At 37.4% G+C, this 27,587-nt stretch overlaps 1 protein-coding gene across 2 annotated transcripts in view; it reads right to left on the reverse strand.

Annotated features, from left to right (window-relative positions):
- The window catches only part of lrba (LPS-responsive vesicle trafficking, beach and anchor containing), an 803,145-nt gene that overhangs the window by 684,052 nt on the left and 91,506 nt on the right, over window positions 1-27,587 (reverse strand). Inside the window, exons 13-18 of one of the 2 annotated variants that reach the window (XM_072256051.1) lie at window positions 27,313-27,481; window positions 20,509-20,588; window positions 13,262-13,324; window positions 9,932-10,029; window positions 1,336-1,428; window positions 968-1,076 (exon numbers count right to left, since the gene is read on the reverse strand). In XM_072256051.1, the coding sequence (XP_072112152.1) occupies window positions 968-1,076; window positions 1,336-1,428; window positions 9,932-10,029; window positions 13,262-13,324; window positions 20,509-20,588; window positions 27,313-27,481 (612 nt within the window). Of the gene's footprint in view, window positions 1-967; window positions 1,077-1,335; window positions 1,450-9,931; window positions 10,030-13,261; window positions 13,325-20,508; window positions 20,589-27,312; window positions 27,482-27,587 lie in introns of both variants that reach the window. The other variant, XM_072256050.1, reaches the window with a different exon arrangement.

Consider the following 27,587-nt stretch of genomic DNA (forward strand, 5'->3'; position numbering starts at 1 on the left):
AGATGTGAAGCTTTCAATTTTAGCCATAATGCCACAGGCACAAAACAAAAACTGTGATCATCTATTTAAAAGGCTATTAAATTGAAAGGAAAAATCACTTCCGAATCTTATTTTACATTTTTATAAAGAGATATTGATGACAAAAGGGAATCGGGGAAATAAGAGGAAAGAAACAAAACTGCAAAATATGGTGTAGAAATATGGGAGACACAAGAACATAAGTAACTAGATCTTAACTTCCTCCAAATTCCTTATTCTTGGTATCTGCAAATTTAAGATTTAATGGCCACAAATCAGAAACACAACAAGCCTTGTCTGGTTTTCCAAACTTTTCTATCATTTAACAATATGCCACTTCCCCCGGTGCAACTTTAATAGCCATAACTAAAGTAAATGCATTCAACTTAGAGCCACAATATACAACTTAGAAAACTCATATTATGGATCAATCTTTAAATTAATGAAAAAGGAGCAAAACAGGTGATGATACAAATACTTCCCAATATAAATGCACAACTCAAGACAAAAACTATCAACCCACCCACATAAATTCAATCTACAACAAACTTTTATTATTAACACTGTATGGTCGACCAACAAGAGCACACCGAAAATATAAAAACATTAATACTATTAAAGTAAAATAGGATAGTGCACAAATTCTCCCAGGGTTATTTAAATACCCTATCATCCTACTTCAATTTGTGAAGAATGATTATCCCATGTTTAAAAAAAACCATAATACAGCTAAATGGAGTTGAAAAGAAAATATAATGCACAATTCATTTATTTGTTACAGTCGCATTAACAATGCATTTGCTTAACTGTAATATCTTATAAAACCAACCATTCATTAAAAAACACTGGCAAGAATAATTAAATTGACATTTGCTGTTGACAAAAAACTTAAATCTATTCCAAGTATGTCTACATTATTCAAGTATTGTTTTGATTAGTTGATGCTCACCTCAAATAAAGCATTGTATGTTGTCATGGTAATTATGTTGGTGTGCAACATCAACCTCTCTGCCAACAAAGAGAACAAACCATGTCCAAGCATGACTTCAGCCTTGCGCCTAGAACAGAAAGCAATTCTCTTAAAAGTCACAAAGTTCCAGTTAAAAACAGTCCCAGCCTAAATATAAATCTCTCTCAAATTCCTATAACTAATGGATTATAATGCAAAAACTGAATAGTGGACAAAGTTATTTCAAAAAACAATAAATCCTATCCAGATTGTAAAACGTAAAGCATTTTTTAAACAGGCTAAAAGGATACAGTATTTATGACTAATTAATTGAGTAAATAGGTTAAATAAAATTTACTTTCACATACTTTGGGGCAAGATGTTTTAGAAAGTAACCCATCACTTTCAATGCTTGCACTCTTATCCCTTCATTTTTTGAAGCCAGCAGTTTATAGATGATTCTGTAAAAATACAACACAAGTCTGAAAAGAATCAAGAGTTAATAGATTTAAAATCAAGAAATCATAGCTCATATCTTAAAGTCTTAGCCATTCCTCAGCCAAAATGTTTTCAGCACTGCATCATGTTAAGGAGACGTTAAACAGTTCCTTAGAGGAAGAGAGAGCTGGAAGGTAAAGGAAACACTGAAAGCTCACAATGGTGGTGTAACTGAAATCATAAAAGCACAAGCAGTCATGACTGAAGGAATGCAGAGATCCAGGATGATTGCCAGGATTGAGGAGATTACATAAATTTCGGGTTCAAGGATAGGAGATGATGCAAGGCAGCAGAATAATGATAATAAACAAAGAAAATTCTAAAATCAAATCACTGCCAGACCAGAAGTCAGTGTAAAATAGCTAGCAATAAGCAAGCTCAATTATACTTGTTGGATAAGAACAGCAAAACTTTGGTTAAGTACAATTTGTTGGCCATCCTGCTATGAAGATAGATGCCATTCAGAAATTTGTGCTTGTGATCTGGCCTGACATTTCAGTGCAGTAATAAGAGAGTTCTAAAATGATAGGAAGTATAAAGACTACTAGACAGGTATATGGAGGAATTTAAGGTGGGGGGTTATATGGGAGGCAGGGTTTGAGGGTCGGCACATTATGGGCTGAAGGGCCTGTAATGTGCTGTACTATTCTATGGTCTATGTTCTTTACTGAGATACTGAGCTAATGTAAAGTCATCACCGAATGAACACAGTACAAGTACACTCAGACCCTGCATAGCACGGATTTGTTGTAACATAGTTATTCATTTCTTTATTGGAATTTTTTAAATGACAAAATCATTCTAAACACTTAAAAATTCTCAGGAACATTTGCCATTACAGTAAACATTTAATCAGCCAATGAAAACACTTTACATACACTCTGAACCACTCACTGCCTCCCCCACATGCGTAAACATTCTTACTCCCTCACCAATTTATTCCCTTTTTTGCCCCCACCCAAAGTGTTTGGAAAATCGGCTGCAACTTCCAGTGAGGATAGTACATCTAAGATGTCTCGAAAAAGCATTAGCATGGACGTGACTGCAAGTGATATGGCGTGAGGATGTTAATAATGGTGATGTTCAAGAGTTAACTGCATTCTCATGGTGACAGCCTTAATAACGTATAGCAATGCATCCTGGATGGAGAAGAGGAAACATCATCAAGAAACCTCATCACAAAATTCCTCGGCACTAGCATCATCACAATCACACAGATCATGGACCATGCAAAGAGGTGTTCTCGACATGATTTCTTGCTACCGAGAACTGTTTCATGAGAGGAAACTTAAGGAAAGGCAGTGAAATATTGATGCCTGCTTGAAGAAGCTCACAGCCTGGTCTCTCCTCTAAGGCATAACCACCACCCGCTTCACTCCACTGCTGCTGCAATGTATTGCTGCTCCATGGATATACAGGTTAGGCCTACTTGCATGTTCGTCACTCCATGAATTACTATATTATATATAAAACATCATGCACCTCAGGTTAGATTTTTTTTAAATCAGGCATTCATGTCCATTTACATAATGTTATAATGATCCCAAATAGCGCTGATTTACATAGTACTCCACCTCCGAGGAACTCATCCTCAGCATTAAGCAGGATCTGTGTAGTTTATACTAGTGTAGTCTGAGTGTAATATCAAAAACATGAGATCAAGACTCCTTCATAGTGAGACTATAATTTGTGGGAATATTTAAATGATGGGGGGCAAGTGAAGTTATCCCCTTTGTTTCAGGACCCTGATGGTTGAAAGGTAATAACTGTTATTGAATCTAGTGATCCAGGTCCTGAGGTTCCTCTACCTTTTTCCTGATGGCAGCAGTGAGAAGAGAGCATAGCCTTGGTGGTGGCGGGTCTCTGATGGTGCTTCCTGCATTTCGTGTAGATGTGTTCAATAGTGGGGAGGGCATTGCTGGGCCATATCCACTACTGTTTGTAGGATTTTCTATTCAAGGGTATTAGTGTTTCCATAACATGCTGTGATGCAGCAAATCAATACACATCTAAAGAAGGTTGTCAAAGTTTTAGATGTCATGCCAAATCTTTGGGAACTCCTAAGGAAGTAGAAGCACTGCTATGCTTTCTTCATAGTTTCACTTTCATGCTGGGCCCAGGACAGGTCTTCCGAAATAATAACACAGAGGAATTTAAACTTGCTAACTCTCTCCAACTTTGATCACCCGAGGTTGTAGACCTCTGAAGTCAATAATAAGCACCTTGGTCTTGCTAACATTGACTAAGAGTTGTTGTTATGGAACGACTTGGCCACATTTTCAATCTTCCTCCTATATGCTGATTGATCTCCACCTTCGACTCAGCCTATGACAGTGGTGTCATTTGCTTTACTGCCTGACTTAAATGAATATATGCTCATAATGGGTGGGGATTTTAATTGCTGTTTAAATCCTATGATTGATAAAAGCTCAACCAATCAGCAACTTCCAAATCGATCCGCGTCATTTATTAATTCCTTTTTGACTGATTTTGGGTTGATTGATTTGTGGAGGTACCTTCATCCCGATAAGAGAGAATATTCTTTCTTCTCACGTTTATAAAAAATATTCGAGAACCGATTATATTATAATCAATCCCCACTTCTTGCCTAGTGTTAAAACTTGCGAATATGACGCTATTGCTACATCTGATCATGAGCCTCTGAGTTTCTCTTTTGAATTTGATGATGTCATTCTTGCTCACCCACCTTGGCGCATGTCTCAGACATTATTGCAAAACTCTGACTTTGTCAGTTTCAATGAAACCCAGAGAAAAGAATTTTTTTCTTTTTAATGATATAGGGGGTATGTCTAAATTAGTTATATGGGATACATTTAAAGCGTTTTTACGTGGTCAGATTATTTCTTATTCAGCTAATCTTAAAAAACAAACTAAAGCAGAATAAGATAGAATTTGAAAACAAATTAAAGATTTAGATAACATTTATGCAATTTCCCCCAATACTGATTTATTTAAACAAAAGGTGGAACTTCAATCACAATATAACCTGTTATTAACTCATCCCATTGAAGGTTATTTGCTTAAGTTTAAAGAGCCAATTTTATATGTCTGGAGATAAAATTAATAAACTGCTTGCATCTCAATTGAAAATGGCTGCAGCCAAAAGGCACATCATGAAAATTCATAGGAAAGATGGTACCTTAGCTCAGGAATATGAAGAAATTAATAAGATTTTTCAAGATTTTTATACTGAGCTATATAAATCTCAATGTCCGTTAGACTCCTCTAAAATGAATGCTTTTTTTTTTAAATGAAAGATTGTTCTTCCTAAAATCTCCGCTGAGGATCAAAACACTCTCGATGCTCAAATTACTGAAGCCGAAATTCATAAAGCTATTTTTTCGATGCAATCTGGTAAGTCCCCAGGACTTGATGGCTATCCTGTAGAATTTTATAAAATATTTGGAAAGTTGCTCTCTCCGTATATGTTGGAAATGTTTAAGGATTCTTTTGTGAAAGGTGACTTACCCTCTACTTTTTATGAGGCTTCTATTTCTTTAATTCTTAAAAAAGATAAAGATTCTACTGACTGTGCTTCATATAGACCTACTTCATTATTGAATGTTGATGCTAAGATTTTGTCAAAGATAATGGCCAATCAGTTGGGTAATATTTTGGGTAAAATTATTCATTAAGATCAAACAGGCTTTATAAAGGGTCGCTATTCTTTTTCAAATGTTCGGAGACTATTTAACATTATATATTCATCCTCTTCTAAAACTCCACAATGTGTTGTATCTTTGGATGCTGAAAGAGCGTTCAACCGAGTCGAATGGAAATATTTATTCAATGTTTTAGAGAAATTTGGCTTTGGTGTTAATTTTAATAATTGGATTAAAATGATATATAAAGCCCCTATTGCTACTGTTGTCACTAACAATCGTAGGTCTCCTTTTTTTCAGCTTCCACGGGGGAGAAGGCAAGGCCGTCCATTAAGTCTTTTGTTGTTTAATTTAATATTAGAACCCCTTGCTATTGCTCTTCGTGAGGCTAAAAATATCCATGGGATCTTTGTAAATGAGACCATGCATAAGGTCGCTCTTTATGCTGATGATTTATTGGTTTATATATCTAACCCTGACGAATCCATTCCTGCCTTGCTAAAATTATTTAATGAATTTGGACGTTTTTCAGGATATAAAATAAATTTTAGTAAAAGTGAATTGTTTCCTTTAAATGATTCTGTCTCTATATATGATAATACTCCTTTTAAAGTTTCAGACTCTTTTAGATATTTAGGTATTATAATTACTAAAAAATATAAGGATCTTTATAAAGCTAATTTTGTTCCCTTAGTAGACTCTATGAAGTATTTATTTAGTAGATGCAGCCCACTTACATTTTCACTTGTTGGTCATATTCATATAGTTAAAATGATGATTTTACTGAAATTTTTATATTTATTTCAGAATATTCCTTTTTTTTGACTAGGAAGTTTTTTGATCGGATTGATTCTATTATTTTACCTTTTATTTGGAATAATAAAAGACCAAGAATTAGTAAATGTCATTTACAAAAATTGAAGAAGGATGGAGGTCTTGCTTTGTCTAATTTTAGAATGTATTATTGGGCTGTTAATGTGCGATATATGTCTTTTTGGTTATACTGGGTTGATAAGAGTGATCGGCCAATTTGGGTAGACCTGGAACTGAAAGTTGTAAAACAGTTTTATTTAACCTCGTTATTGGGAGCTCCTTTACCTATGCAATTAGGTAAAGTTGTTAATTTAAACTTATATCCTGTGATTAAGTATTCTTTACAAATTTGGCTCCAGTTCCGCAATTTTTTTAATCTTAAAAAATTTAAACTTTGTAGTTTAATTTACCGAAATTACTTTTTTAAGCCTTCTTTGAGTGATCCAAGTTTTTTACTTTGGAAAAATAAAGGTATTAATTCTTTTTTGTATTTATTTAAAGAAGATAGATTGATGTCTTTTGAACAATTAATTGATAAATATTCTCTTTCATACTCACACTTTCTGCAATACCTTCAAGTTAGATATTTTTTACAAAAATATTTAAGTAATTTTCCTTACATATTGGAGGCTGTCCTGTTAAATACTATTATGAGCATGAATCCTTAGATTAAGGGTTCTATTGGAAAAATTTATTATTACAATGGAATAAGCGTCCTTTATCTAAGATTAAACAGGATTGGGAAAAGGACCTTAATTTGACTTTTATGATGGAGGATTGGATGTGGATATTGAAGTTGGTTAACTCTTCTTCAATTTGTGCTAGCCATTCATTGATTCAATTTAAAATTGTACATCGTTATCATTTGACAAAGGAGAGACTTTCTAAAATCTTTCCTAATGTTGATAGTCATTGTGACAGATGTAAAACTGAGATAGCTACACTGACACATATGTTTTGGTCTTGTTCTATATTGGAACAGTTCTGGAAGTCGGTTTTCTCAACAATTTCTAAAGCACTTAAAATTAATTTACAGCCTAATAAATTAACTGTGCTCTTTGGAATAGTTCCTCAAAATATTCATGGTATTTCTGTGTCTGACCAACATGTTATTGCATTTGTTACATTGATAGCTAGGAGGACCATTTTGTTGAAGTGGAAGGATACATCAGCTCCCACTTTGTCACAATGGTTCTCTCAAGTGATGCTATGTCTTAGTTTGGAGAAAATTAGAAGTCGAACCTTTGAACCTTTATTTGATTTTGAGAAAAGATAGGGCTCATTTGCTCATTATTATCATTTGAGTTAATTGATATAATTTTTCCACGATCTAACTGTAAATTTTTTTAGTATATTTTCTTTTCTTGCCGGCAGATTGATTAGAAGCTTTTTGTATGACGCATGACTCCGAGGTTGTACACCTAATAGGTTCTTTTTTCTTCTCACTTTTCTGCTTGTAGGCTTTTTTTGTTATCACAAAATTTTTTTTTCAATCTTTAAGATAATGTTTTTTTTGAGGCATTGTAAGTGTTGTTACTTCGATGTACTCATGTTATTTTTCCTGTATATAACAATAAAAAGATTTGAAAAGAAAGAAAGACAGTGGTGTCGTCAGCAAACTTGAATATAGCATTGAAACTTTGCTTAACCACACAGTCATAAGTGTAAAGTGAGTAGAGCAGGGGCCTAAGCATACAGCCTTGTGGTGTGCCCACGCATGGAGGAAATGTTGTTGCCAATCCGAACTGACTGGGGTCTGCAAGTGAGGAAATCAAAGATGCAATTGCACAAGGAGGTATTTGAGGCCAAGGTATTGAAGCTCAGATTAGGTTGAGGGAATGATGGTGGTGGCCTATCAATGTCATGTCCTCTGTGAATTTGATCAGCAGATTGGAGCTGTGTGTGGTGTGGGTGTAAAGGGAGTAGAGGAGGGGACTCAGGACTCAATCCTCGGGGGCACCTGTGTTGAGGGTCTGAGGGACAGAGGTGAGGGAGCCCATCCTTACTACCTATCGGCAATTCGATAGTCTCTAGCGGTGATGATACAGCCTACAGAGAAGAGGTTGACACCCTGATACAGTAGTGCTAAGATAACAACCTCTTCCTGAATGTCAAAAAAAAACAAAAGAGCTGACTGTGGGTTACAAGAGGAATGAAGACAGGCTCGCCCCGATCAACATCAATGCACCTGCAGTCTAGAGGGTGAGTTGTTTCAAGGTCCTCGGTATACACATCACTAAAGACCTCATTGAAGACCTCACCAGGACTGTACACACCGGCTGTGTGGCAAAAAAAAAACACAACAGCGTCTCTTCCACCTCAGGCAACTGAAGTAGCTTGGCATGTGCCACCAAATCCTCAAGACCTTCTACAGGGGCACCATTGAGAGCATCCTAACTGACTGTATCACTGCCTAGTACGAGAACTGCACCAATCTTGATCACTGGGCACTGCAGAGAGTGGTATAGACAGCCCAGCACATCTATGGACGTGAACTTTCCTTCATTGATGACATTTACAGCAGCAGGTGCAGAACAAAAGCCTGAAGATCATCAGGGACACCAGTCACTCCAACCATAAACTGTGTCAGATGCTTCCATCTGGCAAACGGTACTGCAGCATTAAAGCCAGGACCAACAGGCTACGGGACAACTTCCTTCTACAAGCCATTAGACTTCTAAATTCATGTGCCTGTACATTGTGACGGAGTTATCACACGAAGATTTTTACTCCCTCACATTGTGGGATGGATGTAAGATTTAAATAAATTCAAATACTGAATGCTGAGCAGTAGTCGATAAGGAGTATCCTGATGTATGCATCTCTGTTGTCCAGATGTTCCAGGATTGAGGGAAGAGTCAATGAGATGATATTTGCTGTAGCAGGATGACAGCCAAGTGATCCGATTTACAGAAATATGGACTGGGCATGGAAGAGTAGGCATTTCTTATCATAGTATAGCAGTGATCTAGTGTGTTAAGATCTCTGGTGCTACAGGTAATATGCTGATGCTCACTGCGCAGGGCTTTGTTCAAACAAGTCTGGTTGAAGTCCCAAACTATAAATTGAAGTGTGTTGGGATGGACTGTTTCTTGTTTGGAGGCGGCATCATGCAGCTTCTCAAGCGCTTGATTATAGTCGGTCGCTGGTTTATTATTGTGCATAAGTGTGAGAAGCTATCAATGAACAGGATTTTGTGCAAGTTAGAATATAGAAAGAAAGGTTTTAGATGAATTCATGTGTTTACAGGGTAGAAAATGAGAGGAAAGTATTGGAACCTCAGATCTAAACATAGTTGAAAATGCCACAATATGGTTGCACAGATATGGTTCATTATCTACCTGAAAAAAACCAAATCGTCCAAAAAGGAAAAGAGAATTAGTGAAATTGTATGTTATTTAATACTCAGGAAGCCATTAAAAATACACTATTTTTAATATCACAAGAAGATCTAAAATTCACTTTAAAAATTTTCCTTGGAGCAGTCTGGGAAGTCTCTTTACATATTCACAGACTGAAGACTGAATGTGTATTTTAGGAACTTGAAACAAAGCTCAAATAACAAAATTTTAAAATTTTATTTCTCTCGCATTTTTTCTCACATTCAAGCAAAGAAAAACTGCAGTGGCAAGAAAAAGTCTAATTATCCACAATTCCTGAGCATAAACTGATTTGGTCACACCCTGGCATAACCTGAGAAGCTTTAAAAAGAGAAACCAATTAAACAAGATACAAATTAAAGATTTCTCTACTTTTAAAATGACAATAGATGACAAAAGATAGCAAACCTCTCAAAATATATGTCAATATTCAATTCAATAATTTACCAATACAACACTCTGCAGAATAAGGATTAAATTCTCAAATAAAACACCATTAACAGAAAGGGAAAATATTAAAATAAAGGATCTACTTTACTTCATACATTGCCTGCTTAAGATATACTGCAAGCTACTAATTTCAATCAACTATAAAATTCCAGCTCCTTTAATTTACTTTGCAAGATTCAAGATCATGCTTAATCTTTTACCGTATTCCATTCCTCTGATCAAAAGCAGGAATCATAGAGCCTGGATGTTCAGACATCAGAGCGACAAGTAATTGCAGAACGTCCATCAAATTATCATCCTGAAGTAAAAGGCAGAATTATAAAATGTTCTACAAAAAGAAGTTAACAATTAAGTTAGTGAGAAGTATCCTTTTTGTAAAGGAAAACTTGAAGGGTAAGTTTTGAAAATAATGTATAGTACTGTGCAAAAGTGTTAGGCATATATATGGCTAGGGTCTCCAAGGCTTTTGCATAGTACTGCAGTAATTTTACGTATTACACTGTACTGCTGAAGCCAAAAAAAAAAATTTCATGACATACGTGAGTGATGATATGGGTCTCTATTGTGGACTGAGAGTGCGAAGCGGGTAGGGAGAGGGGAATCATAGTTGGAAAAAGGGAAGGTAGAGGGAAGAGAGAGAGGGGAGGGAGCAGGAAGCACCAGAGAGACATTCAGTAGTGATCAATAAATCTAATGTTTGGAATCAAATGACCTTGCTGTGCATCTCAGGGCTGGGTGTGTCTGCAACTGCGCTACCCCACCCCCATCCACAGCACTCCTCCTCTGCCACCTGTCCCACAATCCTCTCCATTCCTAACATCCTTCGCTCCTGCCAGATTTACAAACTCGCTCTCTGCTCCACATCGACAACTGCAGTGCCATGTAAAAGTCTGACAAAGCAGTTTTAACATTGTAAAGTTAAAAATTAAGTCTCAATATCTTGCACTACATGATGCATAAAGAATTATTTTTGATAATCAACTTGTAGCAAATTTTTGAGCTGAAATATTCAAAATATTACTCATAGTACAATAAACAATGCCAAAAAGACACAAAACACCTTTCTGCATAACTGATACCTCATTTTTTTATTATTTTGAAACAAATATGAAAGTAAGAATAGAAAAAAAATGATATTCCAATGTGTGGCTGAAAAGTTGATGCACAGGACAGGGTTTCGACATTGTGGATCATTAAGAAGGTGGATCTTTATACAAAAGATATGGGTTTACTAGAGCTGTTGAAGAGGGTTTAAACTAAGTTGGCAGTGGGATAGAATCAGAATGTAGTCAGTGTTAGGTGTAAAGTAGATGCAATATGCAGATAGAATATATGAGGTAGAATAGGCAGCAGATAGGGAAACGCACAGCAAAAAAAAAAATTTGGAGGTTATTTAGGGACCACTTGCATGGGATTCAGGATAGTTTTGTCCTACTAAGTCAGAGAAAGATGATAGGGTAAAGTAACATGGTTTACAATGAAGGTGCAGGGAGGAGGAAAGGAGGGGGTGCCAGAGGGGTGGAGGGGGGAGGTGAGGGTTCAGGAAGCAAAAATCAGACACAACTCTTGACTATAAGCCATAGGATCCAAGAGGTGAGTTAGGCTATTCAATTCTTGAGAACTTAAGAAAGCCAGGAAGGACCTTAAGAAGGGACTTAGGAGGACTTGAAAGGAACAGAAGGCCTTGATGAGTAAGATCAATGAAAACTCCAAGGCGTACTACATACACTTGAATTGCAGGTGGATGACGAGTGAGAAGAGGACCACTCAGGGATAAAGGGGGAAAACATGTGTGGAGGCAAAGGAGGTTCTTAATAAATATTTTGTTTCTGTTCCCAAAGAGAAGAACTTTGACAAATGTGCTGGAACATATTGAAGTCAGGAAGAGGTAGTGTTGGAGCTTCTGAAAAACATTAGAATAGACAAGACCCCAGAGCTAGATGGAATGGACCTCAAATAACTACAGGAAGCAAGGGAAGTAATTGCTTGGGAGTTGATTAAAATCCTCCCTGGTCATGTTGTCCCTTGGGAAAACATCGTGGGCCAAAGGACCCATATTGTGCAATACTGTTCAATGTTGTATTTATGACAGAAGTTGCCATGAATTATGAATGCTCCTGCAAATATCAGGTTAAAACTATTTCAAATAACATTAATCACATTTTAATGTTTGCATAATGTATATCATCAAGGCAATTTGATAATTTAGGAAGACAAATCAGATTTCACAAACCAACTCAAGTAGTAAAGATATAACCAATTTGTTGGTTGCATGTTCATTTAAAGCAGTAAAATTGTAGTTTGATACCAATACAAGATTAGGACATTGAAATTATAATTAAGTTATTAATACATGGATTCAAATTCCAAGTTCATATCAGCTGCTGTTATATTACTAATGGTACAAAGCTTCAACACGGCTTACTCCAGTCCACAGTCTCTTGAATAATTCAAGAGAGAACAGCAAATGTTCATAATGCAATTGACAAAGAAAGAAAGACTGATACAGTTTGTTTTTAAAATCTTTCATGTAATGCACAATTATACAAATAGGAGAGAAAATTGAGGAAAACATTCCCAAGTGTCTGGCATAGCCCTTGCTAATCAATGCTTAATGTTTTACATTATGCTTTGTGAATACTTACAGTTTGTCACTGCAAATAATGAACTCAAACTCACGAAAACAACAGAAATATCCATGTGGAACTGATTCTTCCATGGCAGGAATGAAGTTTGAAGCTTATGGATTAATGCACATGACTTCTTCACAATTACTTAGCTTTAACAAATTTATCAGCTAATCAGGTGAACAAACTGGTGAGCTGGTACTGCAAGATCAATTCATTTATTAGGATTTTACCAGCCTTCTTGGAAAAAATGACACAATAGTTCTCTTAATCTTACTTAAAATTCCAGCTAAGCTGCCATCTTGTGGCAATACTTGAGCCACTACCTCAACAAATTTGTGTAATTCTTCTTCCATATTAAGACAACTCAGACTGGACCAATTTTATTGATGATTCCCTTTAAAATTTATCATTAAAACTGCAAGTTAAAAGCATTTCAGCATTTCAGATGTAAAGAAATTACATTAGAAATGATGAATATTTTTATTAAGTAATGTATAAAGTATAATGTATAAAGTAAGGTCACATGAGACAGATTAGATTACTTAATTAAACTTTCTGCTTAAGAGCATTTTGCCTTACCGGTGACTCTGTTTACCTTCACTACCATGATTATCTTCAGTTCAAGCAAAAATTAAGCAGAGTGGTAATTCTGCTATGACTGAAGACTACAGAATTTCCAAGGATGTGTATGTTAAAAATGGCTGAAACGAACAACTGTTAAGTCTCACATCATACATATCTGAATCTATTTTATTCTTAACCACAATAAAGCAGACATCTTTACATTTAAACATTCCCCTAGCCTGCAGATCCTGCTTTCATGAATAGAGTATTTTGCTTATAAATTGTAATTGTACAATACATTACAAATTTTCAGTCCAAGTGTTTGATTAATTTTACCTCATGCATGGTGAGAAGATAGTTCAGAATACTCTGCAGCTCATCTTCCTTAATGCCGTGATCCTTTGAAAAAAATAATTATTCATTAAATATTAATTCTTTAGACAAGTTTCCTCAACGGCATTAAATCTGCAAAATTGATCACATGTGTCAATGACACTTCTATATTTTCTTAAAGAACAACGGGCTGGCTATGGTTCTCAGCTATTCCCCACCAATTTAAAAAATCATTTAACTGCCATCCTATCTCAGACAAAAACATTACAAACGTTAAGGTATTTAAAGAAACAAAAAATTATATTATAACTAGACAACAGGGTGACCCGTTGGGGCACCCTTTGAGAGAAGGGTAGTGCAGTCTGATGTGACCAGAATGAACATTAAATTTTCCTGAATGCTACTGGTATCGCTCTGCTTTGGAAACTGAAGTAGAAAACCTCATTTTATTAAAGAAGAACGATGTGTAGCAAAGCAAATACAACCCCTCCTCATTTAACGAAGGACACTTTTGATGGCATCATTCCTGGTTTATCTGCCATCTTCGTGCCTCTCGTTGTCATTTTGGAGGTGTGTAGTCCTTTCATCCCATCTCTTCATCTCTTCTGCCATTTGTTCTTTGTCTCTGATCCTGGAGACGTTAATTTCTCAGCTCCTTTGTCTCTTCCTCTATCCTCCTTCTGTGCCTGTTTTTGCCATTCTAGAGACATGCAGCCCTTTCATCCCCCGTCTCTTCAGCTCTTCTGCTGTTTGTCTCTGATCCTGGAGACGTGCATGCCTCTCCTCCTCTGTCTCTTCTTCTCTCATTTTTTTTGTCCTAAATCTTTGATCCTGGAGTCGTGGGGCCCTGGCCTCATCCAATTCTTGTTCTCTCCCTCTCCTCGCCGCTACCCAACAACGTTTGGCGTCATCTCTTGACCATAATGTCCCCATTCCCTTTCCACGTGGCATAATTAGGCTGACCATTTTTTTTTACCCTAATGCTAGATAGAAGATACGAAGCACTAACACCAAAGGATACTGATTATTCTTGTTGATGTGGTTGGTGCTCTCCTAAATGGACGTGATATAGTCACCGCTGTCCTTTGACTGCAGCAAAGGGTTTTATGGGTGTCTCAAAGTACATCATTACAATAAGATTTAATTATCTCTTATTGATGGGTGGCAGTTAGATCTGTCCCAATCCTGCACATGCTGATGGTGATTAGCAGAATGTGACCCCTCGAAATAGAGCTGCCCTGCCCTTTTGCTCCGGTAGGTGTCGCTGCTGAGGCGTGCGCATGCGTCGGGCTGTCACATCCCAATTTCCATGATGCCCAATCGGGTCTTGGGTGAAAGCCAGTCTGTTGATTTTTGGTGAATGAGCAATTTTACACGAATATATAACCCTGAACTTTGCCTGCATTCTGTAAGTTAGTGCATTTTAATTCGATTTAGCCAAAAAAAGTGCCACTGTAGTGCACCGTTTGCGCTAATTGGAGGTCACAGACAGACAGAGCATGAGAGTTTTAGTAGTATTTTGAGTCCAACATTTGAGAAAAAGAGGGGTTTAAAAATTAGCAGTAAACTGAAATTCTCTTTTTAGAATATTTTTAATTTTACTTAAGAAATATACATAAATTACATAGTTAAGCAACAAATCAAATTGAAAATCATTACAGATCTCCTTTGCAGATTAGCCATTATTTATATGATTACTCAGAAGACTACTGTAGATAAAAACTTTTTTTAAAAATTGGACAAGTTGATAAAATATATGCCAAAAATCTAGAACAACCTTGAAACTTATGCAACACACACAAAATGCTGGAGGAGCTCAGTGGGCCAGGCAGCATCTATGGAAAAGAGCAAACAGTCCACATTTCGAGCAGAAGACCCTTCAGACATGATGAAGAATCTCAACTAGAAATGCCAACTGTTTTCTCTTTTCCATAGATGCTGCCTGATCTGCTGAGTTCCTCCAGCATTTTCTGTATGTTGTTTGGATTTCCAGCATCTGCAGATTTTCTCGTTTGTAACCAGAAACCTATACTTTTTCCAAATGGTAGCATTCATCAAAGCCCAAGTACTTACTGATGAATTTACAAAAATATGGGTTGAAGACTCAAATTTTCACCTGCTATTGTTCATTGTGTGACATACTTCCAGCTTACTGACACCCTTTAGAAAAAATGCTTGTATACAGAGCTGTTGTTACTTCAGGTTAAGTTCACAGTTTGGTTTTAGTTTTGATAACTGCTTGATAAAGTCATTTAATTTCCATGTTAAAAAAATTTCAGTCAATAGATGCATGAATCTTTGGTCTCTTACAAGGGCAATGTACTAGATGTACCAAGGACATTTCCATGCAATATTTCTAGAGGAAATGCAGTCTTGCAAGATTTCCATGTTAACCATTAAAGTATTCAACCGGTTTTTCTTGTAAATGAAAAGAAACAAAATATCATGTACTTCATGCATAAAGAAAAATGGGCAATATTTCTGTTAAAAAAAAAATCTCTCAACATTTCAAGTACTTTTCATGAAATCTCGGGTAATTTGAGTGACAATTCTTGCTGCTGGCACTCTTAAGGAGTACTTTTAAATGTTATTAAATAAATACAACTGCCCAATTTTTTGAGTCCACTATTGCCTTAAGAAGTTGTGCTCTAACTTGTGTTCTAACTCTCCTTCATACTTTCTTTTTGGTTACACTTTCTATAATAGATACCTTTACTGCACCAAAATATTAAGAACAGGTTCTGAGTTTCGGCCCAAAACATTGATCTTTATTCTTTTCCCTAGACGCTGACTGACCTGCTGAGTTCCTCCTGAATTTGTTTGTGCTACTATTACAATTTGAATCTTTATTTATGTGTAATATAGAAAGTATTCCAAGTCCACCAGGTGGCTTTGCTAGTAACCACCCAAATGACAATTTGACACCACCTATTATAGTTCAAGTTTCCTCAGAATTTTAATTGTCTTTCTCCTTATTATATATAGCTTTCACTTCTTGACACATTGCTACCATATTTGCCCCCATTATTAGGCTCATGTTCAGCACATATCATTGACAAATGAGATTCTGTGTTTCTATACACAAGTGTAAAACTGTATGCCACATTAAATAAAGCAAAATACAAAGTCTACAGGGTTCACATTTAAAGGAGACGTAGTTCTATCAAAAAAAAACTTTCTTTGTCCATTACAAACAAAATTAGCAGTAAATTTACATCATGTAAATCAACATGAACTGCATTGTCAGCTACTCTGCAGTAAACTAAGAATTTTTTTTTTGGTAAAAGCCTTGATTTTAAGCACCTTATTTTCTCCACTCAAATTGATATTCTGCCCTGATATATGTATGTGGGTCAGTATGAATTTATGTGAAGTGTCTTGGGAGATGGCTGCATTAGAGACATTTCACAAATACATTAATGTAAATTTATTTGTAGCATGTCCATTTATCAAGTTATTACAACTTCAGTACTTAAAGTAAATAAATGGAGTTAAAATAATTGAGAAAATGTCCTCCAAATAACAGTAACACCTACATCTCATCGCATTTTCAGGGAAAATGCTTCACAGGAATGTAAAACATCTTACCAGTGTGAGAATCCTTCAATTGTCCTTTTTATTTTAAAAAAAAAGCTGTTACAGAATGAGCTCACTTCTGCATATGATTTACTCCTGACCATAACTGTCCTTCAGAAGATAGTGGATAGCATCTTTCTTGAATGAATGCAGTCCTTCCAAGAGTACTATTAGATGGGGAGATTCATGATTTAGGCCCAGCTAAAATAAACAAGTACCAATATATATCCACCGCAGAATGCAGTATATTTTTCAAGTGGTGCGGCCTAGTGCCATGGGGTACTGGTGACAGAAAGAGGAAAATTTTGAGAGTGGCAAATGAGATACTTAATCAAGCACACTGCTGTGCTCTGGATGGTGGCGTGAGATTATTCAGCATTGCTGGGGCTACACACATCTAGATAAAATTACTGCAACATTATTTCACCCTAGAGAAACTTCCTTTATTCCTGTCATTGTCCTCCCCTACCTTCTGTGCTACCTAGACTAATTTGCTCTTTCTTCCCCCCACCCCCAACAGTTCTGACGAAGGGTCCCAAACCCGAAATGTTAACTGTTTCTCTTCCTACAGATATTGCTTAACATACTGAGTTTTTTTCCAGCATGGATGTTGTCTATATGGATTTAGTAAGGCATTTGAAAAGGTCCCACCTAGAAGACAGATCCAAAAAATTAAGGTTTATGGGACCACAATAACTTGGTAGCTTGGATTCAGAATTGGCTTACCCATAGAAGCCAAGGTAGGAGAGGAAAAGTGTTATTCTGTCTGGACGTCTGTGACCAGTGGTGTTCCAAAGGGATTGGTGCTGGAGCCTCTGTTTGTGATACATACATATATATATATATATATATATATATATATACTGCAGAGGACTTGTTGTATCCATTCCAGGCCAGCTCCCTCACCTTTGGCCCCCCACCAGACTCTCAGCTCTCACCTGTGGCTCCAAGTAGCTGTTTACATGTGACAGCAGTTACACCCCTGCACACCACCTTAACTGGCAGGCTAAACCACATGAGAGCTGTCTGCAGACTCGCACCCTGATGAGATAAGGACATGTGTGTCCAAGCACGCCAAGTCAGCTCCAGCAGACTGGGCAGATGAAATCTACAGTGAGATCCAATAGCCAGGAAGGTGATACTGCAATGCTCCATGGACAGCCAAGGTCATGACAAAACACAAAAGACAACATGGTCATCCACTGCAACCAAGGAAGACCCCAGTTTGTGATGTTTGTTCATACCATTGGACCCAGAGTTCTGAGGTCGAGCATGTGGAACAGCCCCACTGAAATAGCTTTTCCACCATCGTCGGAAACAGATAACCGCTATACCCATTTTTATTTCAGATTTTTGAATATATAATGAGATGGTTTCAGATCACCATCATTTCCAATTTTGGATTTACTTTTGTGAGCAGTTTTTGTCTTACAAGTATTACGTACTTAACCGTAAAAACTAGTACACACCATTAATATAATAAAAATATGAAGTGGGCAGGGCAACAAAAGCAGCACCGCAGCATTGGGAGAATATCTGAATCAGCTGTTGAACAACAACAAATGACAGCAGGCTTTCAGTCTGCACCTACAATGCCATGTTTTGATTAAAAGGTAGCCGTACCTGTATTTGCATTTTACTTTTTTTAAAAGTTTTTATGCAAGGTAGAAAAACCAATCAACATTGTAAACTTGCTGCGGTGTAAGATTTTCGTGATCAGACACTTTAAAATTTAATGTCATGTCTTTTCATAAATTTCTGCAACCAGCCTGCTGAATATTCACAATTATCTTTGCTTGCTTCATGATCTGCACAACATTAAACAGCATATGTTCACTCCAACACTGATGAATTCAATCTTTCAATACACGATCGATTTCTTTATTCAGCATTTTTCTATTTTTCATTAACCTGTTCATTACATATATGAAGTCACTCCTCAGAACTATTTAGTGCACGGAGACCCGTGCATTGCCTAGGAACTTTCCCGGTGTCTTGTAGAATTTTCCATTTGTGACATATGTCAGCGCTCAAAAATTTCAGATTTCAGAATACGTATGAAAATGTAAATGATCTGGATGAAAATGTCAATGTGTGGGTTGGTACACTTGCAGATGACACAAAGATTGGTGGAGTTGTGGGCAGAGTAAAGGGCTATCAACAAATACAGCAGAATATAGATCAGTTACAGAAATAAGCTGAGAAATGGAAGATGGAAGATGGAGTTTAATCCAATTAGGTGTGAGGTATGCACTTTGGGAGGTCAAAAATAAGGGGAAAATACATAGGACCCTTAAAAACATTCATGAACAGTAGAATCTTGGGATCCAAGTTCAGAGTTCACTGAAGGTGGCCACACAAGTAGATACGGTGGTAAAGAAAGCATTCAATGGTCAAGGCGCTAAGTCGAAGAGTGAGAAAGTCACATTGCAGCTTCTTAAAACTTTGGTTAGGCTGCACTTGGAGTGTACTGTGAGCAAATCTGGTCACCCCATTACAAGGAGGACTTTGCAAAGGTTGCAGAGAAGATTTACCAGGATGCTGCCTGGGTTAGAAATTATGAGTTACAGTATATTGGAGAGTTTGGACAAACTTGGATTGCTTTCTCTGGAGTATCAAAAGCTAAGGGGAAATCTGATAGAAGTTTATAAAGTCATGAAAAGCATTGATAATCACTTCCCCTGCGTGGAAATATCAAGTGCAAGAGGACATACAATTAAGGCGAGTGTGAGGAAGATTAACAGAGATATGGAGGGCATTTCCTCCCCCACCCCCAGAGTGGTAGGTTCCAAGAAAGGACTGCGAGGGATAGTGGTGAACGCAGATTCAATAGTGGTGTTTAAAAGACATGAATATACAGCAATGGAATGATATGGATCTTGTACAGGCAGAAGAGGATGGGTTTAATTCAGCATCAGGTTCAGCACAGACATTGTCTTCATGTGCTCTACTGCTTTATGTTCATTTTTCTATATTGATTAGACTTCCAGCATCCATAGATTTATTTTTATTTTCAATTTCACACATCAGACATTGCTCCCAATGTTTTAAGGCAGAGACAATTCATTTTCAACAACCATAACCATCTTCGTTTGTGCCAGACAGGGGTCCAGCTTATATAGAGGGTTTTGACCTTCATTCCCAATAAACTCAGTTTTAGCAGATCTCATTGATTCCACACTCAATCAGGTGCTGCAACTCGGATATTTTTTATCCATAACATAGGCTTAGCATGAAGGCAATTGCTGAGTAAATACAACATAGTCCTCTTAACAAAATCATTTCGCTGATAATATTAATGAGAGAATGGACTTGTCCTGCCTTCTGTATGCTTGAGCAATTTTCCACATTGTTATGTAGTTACTGGCATTATAACTATGCTGGAACAATTAAACTAAAATAAAACACTTGCCTCTGGCGTTGTCAGGTCCTGAAATCTTAGCTTATTCTGATATTTTAGCCATTACTTTATATCACATTAGACAAATGGAACTAGCATCTAATTACTAAGATATACCTAACAAGATAACCAAATACATTTCTGGAAATTCAAAGAAGAAATAGCTCGATAATATACAGCTGGCAAGAATAACCACAAGCCAAATAAATCAGGATAACACCACACTATTCATGATGAAAATTCTGCATTACAATTATAACTTTCAGATTCTCACCTTCATTATCAACTGTTTCACAAATAGCAACAAGAACGCCCGCAAGGAAAGAATCTCCTTCTGGTTTGGTCTGGGGCCATCTAGGAAGTAAAGAAGTGTAATATTTTTATCTTAGCATCAAGTAATTACGAAGTTACTCATCTATGCTGATTATGTTTCTTCACAAATAGGAAACAAGTCATGATTTAGATGAGGACATCTACACATAGTGTTGCCACAGGAAAGCGGGATCCATCAACAGGGACACCCACTACCAAGGTCATGCTCTCATCTTGGTGCTGCCATCAGGAAGGCAGTACGGGAGCCTCAGGACTCACACTACCAGGTTCAGGAACAGTTATTAACCCATCAGACTCTTGAACCAAAGGGGTTAACCACTTAATTTCACTTGTTCCATCACTGAAATGTTTCCACAACCTCTGGACTCACTTTCAAGGACTTTTCATCTCATGCTCTTGATATTTGTTGCTTATTTATTTACAATTATTATTTTTTTCTTTCTGTATTTGAACAATTTGTCATCTTCACACTGGTTGTACACCAAGTTGGTGCGGTCCTTCAATGATTCTATTGTGGTTATTGGATTTATTGAGTATGCCGGCAAGAAAATGAACCTCAGTGTTGTATATAGTGACATATGTACTTTGATAATATATAACTTTTTTAAACAGTGCACAATATTGAACTGAAACATCAATTTCTCAGTTTAGATTCCGAATTTGTCCCAAATCAAATTTAATCAGACAAGAAAATGTACCACATGTAGCTCAGTGGTGCGTGTGCACCTGTGCACATATGCATGGAAGAGGGGGGATGTTGGAGTGGCAATTAAAGGAGAAGAATCTCTGCCTCTGTCTGTATATAATATTCACCAACGGGAAGAGAAGATCATCAAATTCGTACTTCAGACTTGCATCACACTGCATCAATGAATCATTGTGCTCTTTGACATGACTAATTGCTACACATTAAGACTAATGACAAAACACGGCAATTGTTCTCCTTTGCAGAAATGAACAACATGGCTAGTGGGGTTGGAGTGAATGAAGGCAGCGTAAGAATAAGAACAACATAAAAACAGGGAAGGGAATTGGGAATGATTGCCTGAAGTTGTCCATCTTAAATAGTGTAAAACAGGATTATCTTGAAAGGGAAATTCACTGCAAACCTGGGAAAAAGTATCATATCACTTGCCTCCAATACTTGCAGCGGGTCTGAAAACTAAGAATTTAACGTGAGTTTTCTTGAGCTTTGGTGGTTTAAAATAATACACTAGTGAATGAATTCATCACTGAAGTTCAGCATCTAAAAACTTCAAACACCACACCAAGAAGATAGGAAGATTAAGATGTGGATTAATGTGGTCCAGAAAGTAGCAAGCTTAGGTTGAGAAGCTGCATCAGTGCTGTGGACAAGATCAAGATGCAATCAGAACTAATTGTAGATATTCAGTTTAACACCATAATGCAATATTTCAGAGCACAAGTTCGCTCCAACATCTTGGCCTCTGTGCTGATTTACATCATTCTTCCATCCATAACACCACTTTGGAGCAGCGGAGCAGCAGAGCAGCTGCATTAGTAAAGCAGGTGCCTCACAGTCTTAGCAGCCAGAGTTCAATTCTGATCTCCAGTGCCACCTGTTGGAAATTTGCAAGTTCTTCTTGTGACCACTTTGTTTTCCCCCTCAATGTCCATTTCCCTCCCAGACCGAAGGACATGGATTGGTAGCTTATTGGACCGCTGTAAGTTGTTCCTAAAGTTCAGGTAAATTGTAGAAACTGGAAACTGGGAGGGGTCAATGAGAAAGGGAGAATAAAGTGATTTACTGTATTTTTTTTTGACAGTGGGCACAGAATGAGGTTAGCAATTCCGTGATGAAACTCAGGAAAATAAACACTTTTCCAGGACCTCAATACCCCTCACCGGCATCTGTAATCACCTAACCCTGCAGGTGCATACAGTCAATCTCTAGCAAGGCAATTTCCACATTGAACCAAGTTGGAAAGACAAATTACAAATAAAGGTCAAAATAAGCACCTTATGGAGAGATGTCCAGGGCTTTGTACTCACTTGTTTATTTTTTGTTATTACTGAGTCACACACACATGAATTTTGGCAGGTGTACAACTCAGGAGGGGGAATTATGATACTATTAGGCAGGAACTTGGGAACGTAAATTAGGAAAAGATGTACTCAGAGAAATGCACAACAGAAATGTGGCAGTTGTTTAGGGAATACTTGTATGGGGTTCTGGATAAGTTTGTGCCTTTGAGGCAGAGAAAGTATGGTATAGTGAAGAAACCAAGGTTGACAAGAGAGTGGAATATCTAGTCAAGAGGAAGGAGGAAGTTCAGGAAGCAAGGATCAGACAGGGCTCTACAGAGATACAAGGTAGCCAGGAAGAAGCTGAAGAATGAACTTTAGAGAGCAAGGGGGAATGCAAAGGCATTGTTGAGTAGGATTAAGAAAGATCCCCAGGCATTCTACATGTATGTGAAGAACAGAAGGATGGCTAGAGTAAGGGCAGGACCAGAGATAGTGGAGGAAACATGTGCCTGGAGTCAGTGAAAGTAGGGAGGTCCTTAATGAATATTTTACTTCAGTAGTCTATGACCTTGATATTTGTGAGGACAACATAAAACAAGCCGACATGCTAGAAGATGAACAAGGATGTGCTGGAACTTCTGAAAAACAATACCACAAATAAATCCTCGAAGCCAAAAGGAATATATCCCAGGTTATGACAAGAAGCAAGAGAAGAGATTGCTGCATTTTTGGCAATGACTTTTGCATCCTCACTGACCCCAAGAGAAGTAACAAATGATTGGAGGGTGGCAAAAGTTATTCCTTTGTTCAAGAAAGGAAGTTGGGATAATCCTGGATATTATAGACCAGTGAATCTTATTTCAGTGGTGGGCAAATTATGGGAGAAGATTCTTAGATACAGGATTTACGAGTATTTGAAGAAGCATAGTCTGATTAGGGATAGTCAGCATTACTTTGCGAGTAGTATTGACAAAGGTAGAACAGTGGATATTATTAAGGCACTTGGTAAGGTTCCCATGGTAGGCTCATTCAGAAAGAATATCTGCTGCACATTCCAGCCACTTTGGGCAGCCACGTAGACCTAACAGAGTGTGGGAGCTTCCCTAGTTTCCCTTTGGGTCATTTCTGCCATAATAGAGACTTTTGATTTGCATTAAGGAAATACATGTAAATTTTCAGGTATTTCCTCTTCCCAGGGTAAATCCATTAGCATTTCCATGATTAGTTGTTTTCTTCAATTTGATCTTATAATCGTACTGCAAGCAACAGAGCACGTCTCTGCATTCGTGCTGCTGTTGTTGCTGGAACACCCTGCCATGTATTGAAAATGGACATTAGTTGTTGATAGACAGTGATGAGGGTAAACTCTCTCCCATATAAGTACTGGTTGAAATATTTTGCACCCAGAATCAGACTCAAGGCACCTCTGTCAATCTGTGCAGAGGTTTTCTACGCAGCAGCCAGGGAACGTGATGCAAAGGCAATGGGGTGTTCATTTCTAACACTACTAATGTATGACATGACTACACCTATACTGTAAGGCAAGGCATCACCAGCAAGTTTCAGTGGACAATGTGGATCATAATGTGTGAGTACAGTGTTTGACCTCACATTTCCTTTGTCCTTTGAAAATCCACCTCACATGCCTTTGTCTATTTCTTCCCAATCTCTAGTAATGAGTTCAAGGGGTGGAGCACAGTAGCCAGGTTTGGCAGGAACCTGTTATAGTAGTAGAGAAATCCTGAAAAGGATCACAACTGTGACACATCCTTTGGCCTTGGGGCATCCACCATTGCTTGAATTTTCTCAGCACACTTGTGTAATCTTATGCCTCAATGATGTGATCACAGTAAGTAATGCTTGGTTTGAATAATTCATACTTATTGCAAAATGGTCCGAGTGCATACTTGCCTAATCTTTTTAAAAACTGCTGAGATTTTGGATATGCTCCTTGTCATCCTCACCAGTAACGATGATGTCATGCAGGTAATGCTGAGTGCCTGCGCAGCCTTGCAGCATCTGGTCCAAAGTTTTCTGCCAGAGTGCAGGTGCAGATGCTACTCCAAAAATATGCCTATTATAGCAATAAAGCCCTTTGTGAGTGGTTACACTAAGAAACAGTTCCAACTCTTCTTCCATCTCCATCTGTAGGTAGGCCTCAGCCAAGTCCACTTTGCTGAAGTATTTCCCTCCAGAAAGGTTTGCAAAGATTCCCCTACCTTGGGCAGTGGGTATGGATCTACTTTCAGTACTAAGTTGCTGGGTTGATGGTGGCCTTAAAATCACCACAGATCCTGACAGACCCAGGCTTCTTGGCTTCTGGGATCACTGGCATTGCCCATGGCTTTACTCAAACTTGAAAGAATTCCTTCAGCCTCCATGACATCCTGCTTACTGGCTACTTTATCACGGATGGTGTAAGGAATCAGGCAGACTTTGTAAAACTTGGATGTAGCATTTTCATTTAACACCATTTTATCCTTGATATATTTGAGTTTTCCAGTGGCATCCTTGAAACTATTGTGGCATCATCCAGTACCCTTCTTAATTTCCTTTTAGTTCACTTGATTGCAGGGGATGTGGAATGCAAATGGTGGATGAATCTCCAATCAAGTTGCAGTTGTCTCAGCCAGTTACAGCCCCGCAATGCTGGCCCTTCTGTTTTTACCACATACAAGACAATATGCCTTGTTATTTGTTGTATTTCACTATTATGAATGTCATTCCCACTGGAGTTTTCTTTTCTCCAGTATAGTTCTTAGTTGGATATCCACAGGCTTCAGTTCAGTACCTTTGAAACACCATTCAAACTCATTTTGTGAAATGACTGAAACAGCCGAGCCAGTATCCAATTCCATTTTAATTAATTTGCTGTGCATTTCAGGTGCAAGTCATATTGATCATCTTCTGTTAGTTTTCACCTTGTAAATCTCAAGGCTACCCCATTCTGTGTCACTCTCATCTTGTTATCAGATGTTTCACCAACAGCAGACAGATATATGTTCTTTTGGAAAATTTAACTTGACTTTTCATCTTTTTCTCTTCCCTATGCCATCCATACATTGTTTCTGGCCAAAATGCTCTTTGTATGTGGTCTACTTTATTGCCTTTTCTGCAAGTTTCACCTTTAAATCTGAATTACTCTGGTGTCTGTGAGCCCTTGCCAGACATTGCAATTTTGTTCATGGTCACTTTCATTCCTGATTGCAACTCAACTGCGACTCTCGCTGCATTGATACAATTTCAACTGCTCTTTTCAATGACAGTTGTGCTTCAGTTATGAGCCTTTTTTGAATGTTTCTTTATAAGATTCCACAAACTGAACAATCTCTCAATGCATCATTAAGCCGAATGTTCTGACAATTACCTCAGTTCAGTCATGTAAAATTTTTTAAACTCTAATGTCTTGCTGCTCTTTAACAGGTAGGCAGTTGTCTCGGGATCACTTTAAAACTATCTCGTTGCCGCTGTTATATTTTGTAACTCCAAAACATAAAAATTATTGAAAGAAAAACACAGGAGCCAGGGATGCATGTAAGCTCATAGTTATACTTTTTGTGAGATGCGCACTTATGACATACATGTATGACATTCATGTACTTCATATAACCAGTAATGAATTATGTAAACAAAGAATAAACAATATATTTACAATATTACTCAAATATTAAATACACAACAATCTTCTCGCAGCTACCATCAGATAGGACAGCTACTTCCCTGCAACCATACGGTTCTTGAATCAAACTGCACAACCCTAATCACTACCACAGTTTAGCAACACTATGACCACTTCGATCAATTTGCACAACAATGGACTGCATTTTTTGTTCTAATTGCATTTACTGTGGGGGTGGGGGAAACAAAATATACATATATTTGTTATCTGATGCTATGTGCCTGCAATGATACTGCAACTAAGATTTTCATGCATCAAAGGTTCAAAGGTTCTTGTGCATATGACAATAAACTTGACTTTGACCAATACTTTGTTTTGTAAAATAAATTGACCCAGCACATTGGATTGCAATTGTTTTTCCATTGTTTAAACTCCTGTGTTTAGCTTTACACCATCTCACATTATTTGTCAACCATCATTAATGAAACAAATAGAGCTTTTAATTGTTAGGGTCCTGTACTGACTTTGCCTCATACCATAAACCACTTTAAAATGCTTCCCATTATTTTCCCATTAATAGGTTAGACCATATTTTCATTGCTGACTTACACTTCAAGTTTGTCTCACTCTCCCATTAAATTCAATATTATGGTTATGATTTCCAAGCTACTCCCTTCACTAAAGCAGGTGCATGGACAGCTTTATGTTCAGCAGCATGCTGGAATGAATCCCAAACCAAAAGCTAAGATATCCCTGTAGAATACCATAAATTGCACATTTAAAGTCATACTGCTTTCTCACCTAAAAATCTTCTGTATAGCTTTGGAAAGGCTCAATAACCAAAGATTCAAATCAATCTTTTCCAAATTCATTGCACTGTCGGCTAAAGTAATCAAATGCAACAACCTTGAAAGTTTTATTTGAAGTTATGTTTCTGCTTAGCTTCCAAATAAGATTCTCTTCGCTGATTGAATATGCTCCGAATTGATTTGATGTACCTGCACATGTAGTGGTGCCAACTTACATGGAAATGGAAAGATTAGGTTCAATATTTATTGGGCATTTATGGAATATAGAGAATAAAATAAATCAGCATAGGTGAAATTACTTCCTGAATTATTGGAGGTCTCATCTTACCCAAGCCTTTGGGAACAACTCCACTACGATCTTGAGGATTCACCACCCAGTAATAGTATTTCAGCGTGTGCATTATCTGTAACACAGTACCAACTCTTCGAACTGCATTATAAATAGTAGCAGTGCTGATGAACTCAGTAGACAAGTAAGTGTACAACTGCAACTGGACCTGGATTGAGACAAACAAGAAAGACTAAATGATTTATGTTCAGACCCAATGACTTAACAATTCATGAACAGAAACCGAAATGTATTAACTTTGCCTGCATCCTAAC

Source organism: Mobula birostris, chromosome 4, assembly GCF_030028105.1.
Source record: "Mobula birostris isolate sMobBir1 chromosome 4, sMobBir1.hap1, whole genome shotgun sequence".
Taxonomy (NCBI): Eukaryota; Metazoa; Chordata; class Chondrichthyes; order Myliobatiformes; family Myliobatidae; genus Mobula; species Mobula birostris.